General features: G+C 49.4%; 1 protein-coding gene across 4 annotated transcripts; it reads right to left on the bottom strand.

Annotated features, from left to right (window-relative positions):
- Positions 1-510: 510 nt before the first annotated feature.
- LOC120065355 (transmembrane protein 82-like) lies at positions 511-5848 on the bottom strand. 4 transcript variants are annotated; one of them, XM_039016284.1, is made up of 7 exons: positions 4374-5848; positions 4148-4220; positions 3759-3972; positions 3089-3506; positions 2355-2539; positions 2076-2170; positions 511-1764 (listed from the first exon to the last, which is right to left on the bottom strand). In XM_039016284.1, the coding sequence occupies exons 1-7, from the start codon at positions 4456-4458 to the stop codon at positions 1530-1532; spliced, it is 1305 nt and encodes a 434-aa protein (XP_038872212.1). In that variant the 5' UTR covers positions 4459-5848; the 3' UTR covers positions 511-1529. The 4 variants fall into 4 exon arrangements, with proteins under 4 accessions (XP_038872212.1, XP_038872211.1, XP_038872213.1 ...); XM_039016283.1 differs by having other exon boundaries at positions 3759-3975; positions 4374-5847; XM_039016285.1 differs by having other exon boundaries at positions 2147-2170; positions 3759-3975; positions 4374-5847.
- Positions 5849-10244: the final 4396 nt, after the last annotated feature.

The raw sequence follows: 10244 nt of genomic DNA, 5'->3' as shown, positions 1-10244 counted from the left end.
TAACCATTTGTACATTGTTACAACACTGTATATATATAATATAACATTTGTAATGTCTTTATTGTTTTGAAACTTCTGTATGTGTAATGTTTACTGTTAATTTGTATTGTTTATTTCACTTTTGTATAATATCTACCTCACTTGCTTTGGCAATGTTAACACATGTTTCCCATGCCAATAAAGCCCCTTGAATTGAATTGAATTGAATTGAGAGAGAGAGAGAGAAAGAAAGACAGACAGAGAGAGAGGAGCTACCAGAAGGGGAGCTGGGTCAGGGGGTCTGTGTTGTTCCAGTGTCTGACAAATGGAATGCTACTCTGTGGTGATGTCACAGCTGCAGGAGGGCATACCCAGTTATGACATCAGCCCCTAAAATCTAGGCCCCTCCCCCACAGCTTCCCTTCATCAAGAACCCAGATGCAGAAAGGGGGAAACTGACAACACAACTCTAATATTTCTGTAAGAGAAGAGATGGCCATTGTAGGGAAACAGCACATAATGTTACATCCCTTTGAAATAAATCGCCTTTTGGTTTATTCAGTACAAATAGGGTGACTCCAAGGGAAACACAAACAGGATGATGATGAACATTTCACAACAAGTGTGTTTCTAAAAGGACAGAAAAGGCATGTAGGCATGAGTTGCATTTTAGAAACCATTTGTGTGGCCCTGGCCACATATAAAACGCTGTTCTCAACTTTAATCTGGTTTTATTCGCAACTATTTAAAACCCTAGACATAACGCTGGCATCATTAACCAAATAATGGTCTAATTTCTCTTTCGTTTAGTTGATAAAGCATGATACCTGTCTGTACTTCCTGTTTGACTGTAAGTCGCCCAGGACAAGAACATCTGCTAAATGACTAAAATGTAAATCTACTAGGATTGCGCAACTGGGTGTGCTGATGACTACTTTTTGAAGGGACAAGGTACACCCAGTAGAGACAACAGTTACCACACACCTCTCCCTCTGGTCTTTGAGTTCATCCCCATCTTCAACCCTCTCCTTCTCATCATTCCCCCATTTTACTTACCACTCAACCACTTCCTTACCACCTTCTATCTTTCACTGTATACTCACCCCTCTTAAATAATAGAAATGATCATCACAATTGTTATATTTTGAATAGTCAACTCAGGACATCTGGTAAAGCTAAATAGACTACAACTCCTAGCTACAGCTCAAATCTATACCATAAAGTTAGAGTGTTATATAAGCCACTTAGCCAGAGAACAAACTGTATATTTGTGGCTCTAGCAACCACATCCTTGTCACTGTGGTAATAGACTGGTTAATAATTCAAGAGAAGACAGAGGAAAGAAACAACAGATCAGTGCCCTTGTGTAAGCAGGTTTAGGTCTCCCTTCACTGGTCCAAACCACACAGTGTCATAACAAGGTCATAAACAACCATTCATATTTTAATATTGCTATGATTTATGACAAAAATTGTGTACGTCTATGGGACAAAACAGTATCAAAGATGAATATGTCTGCGTAAATGGGGACATTATTGGATTTCAACATATCACTGAGTGAGACAGGCCAGTAGATAGCTGTGTTTGATGTAAGAGTTATTTTTCTCTATCTGAGGTAGAGTGAAACAAGGACTGGTCTGTGTTGTGGTATTCTGCAGCCTGATAGTCTCTCTGTGTGTCTCTGTCTGATGATATGGAGCACAGGCTTCTCCTTGGTGACATGTGCTGCTGTGTGCTGCTGGAGTGCCGGGCAGATCTGCTGGGAATGTCTTCTTCTGCTTCCACCTAAAAAGCAATAGAACAACAGAGAATACTGTCATGAAGATACAGAAAACTATTTCGAATCAATGATTACTGTATGATCACAAAAGTCTGTGCCATAAAAGCGGAAGAATCTTTCCCGTTTTAGAGGTATTGTGTTTTCTCCACGTTCCTTAAAGGTCCTCGAAGCAGAAATGAAAGAGAAAACGTAATTGATGCTCATTCTAACATTCTTCTTGTAAGCAAAGCTTTATTAAATCTTCTACGGCAAAGTTATGACAGACGAGAAGCTGCATGTATGTAATTACAGACAAGTTGACTAACAAATAGCCTACCCAATGTTGGCAGAAATATTATCTAGGCTTTTTAGAAACATGTCTAGGTTTAAACCATTGTTTTCCCGCACCCCTGTGAAATGTTTTCGCCGTCCCTGCAGAGAAAGAAAGAGAAGGTGAAAGAGAGAGAGAGAGAGAGAGAGACAGAGAGAGAGACAGAGAGAGAGAGAGAGAGAGAGAGAGAGAGAGAGAGAGAGAGAGACAGAGAGAGAGAGAGACAGAAAGTGAGCAAACACAGAGCAAGAGTGAGATGTGTACAGGCTGTGGAGCCACACTAACCTGGGGCAGGGCTCGGTGGAGGTCCTGAGAAGGCAACAGACAGACAAATTCCCCCAGGAAGGTGATGAGGATGTGGAGCATGTCGGTCCAGCGGCCCACCATCAGCATGAGCACCAGCAGGGCTCCCAGACGCAAAGCCACCGTGTGCAGCAAGGCCTCACTACCAGGGCGTCGATTCCGCTCCTCTGTGGAGGGCAATAGAGAAGACAATGAACAAACGTGACACTACTAGGGTGCTAGATAAATGTATACTGATAATGTACATTTGTACATCCACTGTATATCAACTGTATATTTGTAGAGCCACTGCTCAATCTCTTATAGCTCTATGCTCACTCTACCTATTTGTATATAATGTATGTCAACTTTGTGTAAACTCCGCTGTCTGTATTCTGTCTCTAATTGTTGTCTATCACTAGCTGCACCATATCACCGGGTAAAATTCAGGTATGTGTAAATGTACATGGAGAATAAAGGTGATTCTGTTCAGTAGGGCACTCTGCAAAGTTTTGTGACTGAACATTAAAATCTGTGTTCTTATTGGACAAATTGAGGTAGTACTTGCCCCATTACACTCTGTTGTGAAATGTTTCCTCACTATTGAACACAACCCTGATATTTAAGAGGCTATTCTACTTGTTGTGGTGCTACTTCTCTCAATTGATTGATTCAATTCATTCCTTGGGCTGCTAAGACTTTCAATGGAAATCAAGTCAATCTAAGTGATGCATCACCTTGGACGTAGACCACCAACAGGGTGTAGCAGATGGTCAGTGGTGTCCAGAACCTCAGAGACTCCGCCTCGGACAGGAAGTGGTGGTGCACGTTGGCGAGGCTGGCCATGCCGGCCACGGCAAAGGCCAGGAGCACGGCTCTCTGCAGCGAGGGGAGCAGGGAGTGGCCGGAGTTCAGAAGGGTGATGCAGACCCCACAGTAGCGCTGGGAGCTGTGTAGGTGGTAGAGCCTGGAGACGTGGCCCCAGAGAAGGTGGCAGTGACCCGCCAGCAGCCAGCTGAGGCCAGCCGCCAGCAGGAGGCTGAGGGAGCGATGGGGAGCCCCCTCCTGGAGGAAGTGGAGACTGCAGCTCAGAGCACAGCCTAGAGAAAACTGGCACTGGACCAGCATGAGCTTGGTGCTGCCTGAGAGGACATCCTGGGCAGGCAGGCAGGCAGGCAGGCAGGCAGGCAGGCAGGCAGGCAGGCAGGCAGGCAGGCAGGCAGGCAGGCAGGCAGGCAGGCAGGCAGATTAACGCATGGATTAAGGAATACATTTATAGAACAATGAATGACAATGTCCCCCAAAACAAAACACAAAAATAACATTGGTGTACCATATTTACAAAAGGAACCAAAAAACAATATAAAACACACTGTGTTGATGTGTGCGTGTTTGTGTGTGTCTCACCGGTCCTGCAGTGATCCAGGCAGCGACGGCCCTGAGGGAGAACTCCAGGACCACTAGGGAGGAGACCCGGGGGCCGACCAGAGACAGGAGGCCAGTCAGGAACCAAAACTGCAGCACACCACTCAACCCATGTCCCCCCAACGGCTTGTTCCCTGCTGCAGGCGAAGACTCTGACCTTCCCTTGTCTTTACTGTCCCCATTACATCCAGAACCACTGCTACAGGGGAGAGATTAAGTTAAGTGTACACCAATAACGTTGTACACATATGCACTATCGCATACAACATTGCATTTGATGTAAGCATTCATGAACACAGGTTATTCATAAACACGGTAGAGGTTATTTATTGTTTTGAGACAATATATATTAAAAAGCAACAGTATCTCACCTGATTGACTGAAAGAGTAGGTGAACTCTCATGAGATTATAGAACACTGAGATTCCACATGCACCAACCAGACCTGAGGAACACACGCACGTTACTATCATCATCACCAATAAAGTTTCTGAACATGATCGTTTCATCATCACCACCATAATTCAAGGACTTAATATGAAACCGGTGCAATAACATAGACGCGAACGGATAAATGTATAACCGTATAGCGACTCACCTTGCAATACACAATCGAAAGGGTTGGAGTCAAATGGCAGCCACACCGGGATCCACGCTAGCCAGTTTGAGGGAGACATTGACATTTGTTCGTTTTTTCTGACTGGCACGATCCGCGCAAGTATTTGTTAATCCTCCAATGTTAGAAACTTCGATCCAAAATGTACAGTGATATTGCTATTGATTAGAAACGCAGTGACCAAGTAGGACGTATTAGTATCCTTTCCTCCGCAACACGAAACTCTTCAGATGGTTTTCATGTTGCCTTCATTTTCACCGTATTGATCACTTATGTGTTCTCTCCATGTTGACGTTTCAAAGGTCGTATGATTGTGGTCTGACGTGTGCCCCCCCTGTCTGAGGAGGCCTAGACGTTTCATGATCTAAAGGGGTTGCAATAGATGATTGTCTGAAATCGCATCAAGGGAATCTGCTCGATTAGGCTGTTGTCTTTAAGAAATGCATTCTCAGAAGCTACTCATTTGTGCCGTCAATGGGGTCTGTGAATGTTAAACGGATGTGTATTCCAATTTTAAAGTAGAATGGTCTTTATTAATAGAAATTCAATATAACAATTATACATATACTTCAATTAGTTCAAATTATCTTAAATGTTTCTCATCTTCAGACATGCACAAGTCAAAGCATTTTTATTTTCACACATTACATGGAAACGACAAACATATCAGTAAAACTGTTGCCTCAAAATTATCTAGGTCACTAACCTAGAATAAAAGGCACATATTACACAGAATTGTTGATCTGACCAACCTTCGTCTTGCTTCATTAATAATGGGCCTTCTTGTGCACAGTTTGACTTTTGATCTTAAAGCGGCAATCTGCAGTTGAATCCATTAAAAAAATAAAAGAGAACTCCCCGATTCCTGTTTTGGTCAAAGTTGAGGGATGTGGCTGGAGAATTGTAACCACTCTTAAATTCATAGACAGAACTATGGATGCAAGACTGACCATCCATGATATCAAAATTATAGTTGTAACCATGTTTTGAGGATATATAGTGTTTATTTACATTTACACTTTGTTTACAAACACTGGAGTAAAACAAGCTTATATTTTGAGTTCTGATGGGGTATTCCATTTGAACTAAGCTCATGAAGAAATTCTAAGATATATTCTTTAAGAATTAATGGATACATATAATTTATGTATAAGTCCAAAAATGTATATAGCAACTGCAGATTGCCCCTTTAAGGCATGGAGTGAGCCTCATCTTCCATATCCTCCTTCAACATCACTGTCCAGGAACTTGCAGTGTCAGTAAAATAAACCGGAGATGGATCAAGTTGTTTAAGTCAAGTTAAGTGATGTATGTCAAGCCATTACATATCCTTCCTGTCAACCACTGAGTGAGTGCAAGTGTCACGTTCGTCGTAACATTTAAGTGAGGAGGACCAAGGCGCAGCGTGATAACAATACATTCTTCTTTAATGAAGACGAAAACGAAACGAACACTATACAAACTAATCAAAACAACAAACAGACGAACGTGAAGCTATAAAAACAATAAGTGCAGACACGGGCAACTTACACATAGACACTGGCAACTTACACATAGACAATCACCCACAACCTACCTAATGACTATGGCTGCCTAAATATGGCTCCCAATCAGAGACAACGATAGACAGCTGTCTCTAATTGAGAACCAATCTAGGCAACCATAGACTTACATAAACACCTACAATGAACACAACCCCATGAACTCTACAAACACCCCCTAGACAATACAAACACCCTAGACGAGACAAAAACACACAAACATCCCCCATGTCACACCCTGACCTAACTAAAATAATAAAGAAAACAAAGATAACTAAGGACAGGGCGTGGCAGTACCCCCCCCCCCCCCCAAAGGTGCGGACTCCGGCCGCAAAACCTGACACAGAAGGGGTGGGTCCGGGTGGGCCTTCCTACGGCGGTGGCTCGGGTGCGGGACGTGGACCCCACTCCACCATAGTTAATACCTGCTTAGGGGGCCTCCCAGGAACGAGGACCCTTGCAACGAGTCCCGGACTGAAGACCATCGTAGAGGGCGCCACTGGACGGAGGGGCAGCTCCGGACTGAGGGGCAACTCCGGACTGAGGGGCAACTCCGGACTGAGGGGCGGCTCCGGACTGAGGGGCGGCTCCGGACTGAGGGGCGGCTCCGGACTGAGGGGCGGCTCCGGACTGAGGGGCGGCTCCGGACAGAAGGGCGGCTCCGGACAGAAGGGCGGCTCCGGACTGAATGGCAGCTCCTGACTGGCGGGAGGCTCTGGCGGCTCCTGACTGGCGGGCGGCTCTGGCGGCTCCTGACTGGCGGGCGGCTCTGGCGGCTCCTGACTGGCGGGCGGCTCTGGCGGCTCCTGACTGGCGCGCGGCTCTGGCGGCTCCTGACTGGCGCGCGGCTCTGGCGGCTCCTGACTGGCGCGCGGCTCTGGCGGCTCCTGACTGGCGGGCGGCTCTGGCGGCTCCTGACTGGCGGGCGGCTCTGGCGGCTCCTGACTGACGGGCGGCTCCTGACTGGCGGGCGGCTCTGGCGGCTCCTGACTGGCGGGCGGCTCTGGCGGCTCCTGACTGGCGGGCGGCTCTGGCGGCTCCTGACTGGCGGGCGGCTCTGGCGGCTCCTGACTGGCGGGCGGCTCTGGCGGCTCCTGACTGGCGGGCGGCTCTGGCGGCTCCTGTCTGGCGGGCGGCTCTGGCGGCTCCTGACTGGCGGGCGGCTCTGGCGGCTCCTGTCTGGCGGGCGGCTCTGGCGGCTCCTGACTGACGGGCGGCTCTGACGGCTCGGGACAGACGGGCGGCTCTGACGGCTCGGGACAGACGGACGGCTCTGACGGCTCGGGACAGACGGACGGCTCTGACGGCTCGGGACAGACGGACGGCTCAGACGGCGCTGGGCAGGCAGGCAGCTCAGACGGCGCTGGGCAGGCAGGCAGCTCAGACGGCGCTGGGCAGGCAGGCAGCTCAGATGGCGCTGGGTAGGCAGGCAGCTCAGATGGCGCTGGGCAGGCAGGCAGCTCAGATGGCGCTGGGCAGGCGGGCAGCTCAGATGGCGCTGGGCAGGCGGGCAGCTCAGATGGCGCTGGGCAGACGGGCAGCTCAGATGGCGAAGAGGAGGAAATCAGCCGTAACAGAAACACCCACCAACAAAGGACCAAGCAGAGTGGAAAAGGGCAGCGACAGCAGCAGCAGAAACAGACACAGGACTCCTGGACTTGGGAGGAGATCCTGGACGGCAAGGGACCCTGGGTTCAGCCAGGGGAATATCACCGTCCCAAGGCGGAGTTGGAGGCAGCGAAGGCAGAGAGGCGCTGGTATGAGGAGGCAGCGCGGCAACGCGGTTGGGAGCCCGAGAGTCAGACCCAAAAATGTATTGGGGGGGGGGGGGGGGGGGGGGGGGGGGCACACGCGGAGTGTGGCAAAGCCGGGTAGGAGACCTGAGCCAACTCCCCGTGCTTACCGTGGAGTGAGAGGGCGTCGTACTGGTCAGACACCGTGTTATGCGGTGGAGCGCACGGTGTCCCCAGTACGCGTGCTTAGCCCAGTGCGGGGACCATTCAACCTGGTAAGGTTGGGCAGGCTCGGTGCTCAAGAGCGCGTGTACTCCTTCACGGTCCGGTATATCCGGTGCCACCTCCACGTACCAGTCCTCCGGTGGCAGCCCCCCGCACCAGGCTGTCTCTCCGTCTCCTCCCTACAGGTGTACCCGTCTGCCCAGCGCTGTCTGAACTGCCTGCCTGCCCAGCGCTGTCTGAACTGCCTGCCTGCCCAGCGCTGTCTGAGCTGCCTGCCTGCCCAGCGTCATCTGAGCCGCCCGTCTGTCCCGAGCCGTCAGAGCCACCCGTCTGTCCCGAGCCGTCAGAGCCGCCCGTCTGTCCCGAGCCGTCAGAGCCGCCCGTCTGTCCCGAGCCGTCAGAGCCGTCCGTCTGTCCCGAGCCGCTAGAGCCGTCCGCCAGACAGGAGCAGCCAGAGCCGTCCGCCAGACAGGAGCAGCCAGAGCCGTCCGCCAGACAGGAGCAGCCAGAGCCGTCCGCCAGACAGGAGCAGCCAGAGCCGTCCGCCAGACAGGAGCAGCCAGAGCCGTCCGCCAGACAGGAGCCGCCAGAGCCAGCCAGCCAGGAGCCGCCAGAGCCAGCCAGCCAGGAGCTGCCAGAGCCGCCAGTCAGCCAGGATCTGCCAGAGCCGCCAGTCAGCCAGGATATGCCAGAACCGCCAGCCAGGATCTGCCCCTCAGTCCGGTGCTGCCCCTCAGTCCGGTGCTGCCCCTCAGTCCGGTGGGGTTGATATGGAGGGTGGTTGTTAGGAGGAGGCCACGGGGGCGATTAAGGAGGCGAACAAAGACATTGTTAAAGTGGGGTCCACGTCCCGCGCCAGAGCCGCCACCGCGGACAGACGCCCACCCAGACCCTCCCCTAGAGTTTTAGGTGGTGCGCCCGGAGTTCGCACCTTGAGGAGGGGGTTCTGTCACGTTCCTGACCTGTTTTCCCTTGTTTTGTATTTATTTAGTTGGTCAGGGCGTGAGTTGGGTGGGTTGTCTATGTGTGATTTTCTATGTTGGGATTTTGTGTTCCGCCTGGTATGATTCTCAATCAGATGCAGTTGTCAATCGTTGTCCCTGATTGAGAATCATACTTAGGCAGCCTGGGTTTCACGTGTGTTTTGTGGGTGTTTGTTTTCCGTGTCAGTAGTTGTGCCACACGGGACTGTTTGTCGGTTAGATTCTCTTTTGTTATTTTGTTTCGTGTAGTGTTCAGTTTATTGTTAATAAAACATGGACACTTTCCACTCTGCGTCTTGGTCCGATCCCTACACCTCCTCTTCAGACGAAGAGGAGGAAATCAGCCGTAACACCATGAGTCTGGGGGAGAACGTATAGGCCTAGGCGATGCTGTTGGTTCATTGATTGTGCAGGGCGGCTTACAGGTAGTTTACAATTATAAATCATTTTTATTTGATTTTGAATAGCCTAGTAATAGGGCATTTTTTAAATATTTGTATAATTAATGCGTTTCCATCTCCTCCTTTATTTCTTTATCGAGCGTGCAGTTGGGCTGTCAGCAGTTTAGTTTAATATGTTTCATTGTGAAAACATGTTTGCATACTATCAATGTTTCCGAACAGATTTCGCTTGGTTTATCAAATTAAGCACTGCAGGAACAGGGATGTAGATCCCATGACATACAGAGTTTGGGCGGAATATCACCTGTCGCGCAGCGATAGCATGCACCGCAAATAGTGGTTGATGAGTGGAGTGAAATAAGTGTTATATTTATTTCTCAGCTGATCATATTAATCACCAAAGTAATAAAACCGTAGTAGCCTACCAGGCGTCACTGAAAAACGGACCAGCGGAAAGGCGTGCGGCATCCATTCGCTATTCCAGTGCATACAGATGACATGTATTTTTCCCCCTGCCACTGTTCCTGCCCATCTGATAACGGGCCATTCTAAAGCGAAACTACTTGTACATATTAGTAAAGACAAAATTAAATTGAGAATATTCTGATAGGTGAAAATGTGATCACCTGATGAGATAACGGCTGTGAAGCCTGAGGCATTAAACAGGGTGCAAGCTTTTTTGTGACCTTCTCAAATCATCAATAGCCTATAGTCGCATCATGCAGCTCATCAATCAAGCAATCAAATGTATTTATAAAGCCATTCTTACATCAGCTGATGTCACAAAGTGCTGTACAGAAACCCAGCCTAAAACCCAAACAGCAATCAATGCAGGTGTAGAAGCACGGTGGCTAGGAAAAACTCCCTAGACAGGCCAGAACCTAGGAAGAAACCTAGAGAGGAACCAGGCTATGAGGGGTGGTCAGTCTTCTTCTGGCTGTGCCGGGTGGAGATTAAAACAGAACATGGC

This window comes from Salvelinus namaycush, chromosome 20 (genome assembly GCF_016432855.1).
Source record: "Salvelinus namaycush isolate Seneca chromosome 20, SaNama_1.0, whole genome shotgun sequence".
Lineage (NCBI taxonomy): Eukaryota > Metazoa > Chordata > Actinopteri > Salmoniformes > Salmonidae > Salvelinus > Salvelinus namaycush.
This window is presented reverse-complemented; position numbering and strand designations above follow the sequence as displayed.

Coding starts and splice junctions, on each gene's coding strand:
- LOC120065355 (XM_039016283.1), bottom strand. CDS start 4,458: ATGTCAATGTCTCCCTCAAACTGGCTAGCGTGGATCCCGGTGTGGCTG. Junction 3,976..4,147: donor CTACTCTTTCAGTCAATCAG/GTGAGATACTGT, acceptor TCTCCCCTGTAG/CAGTGGTTCTGGATGTAATG. Junction 2,540..3,088: donor GTTGGTGGTCTACGTCCAAG/GTGATGCATCAC, acceptor TGCCCTCCACAG/AGGAGCGGAATCGACGCCCT.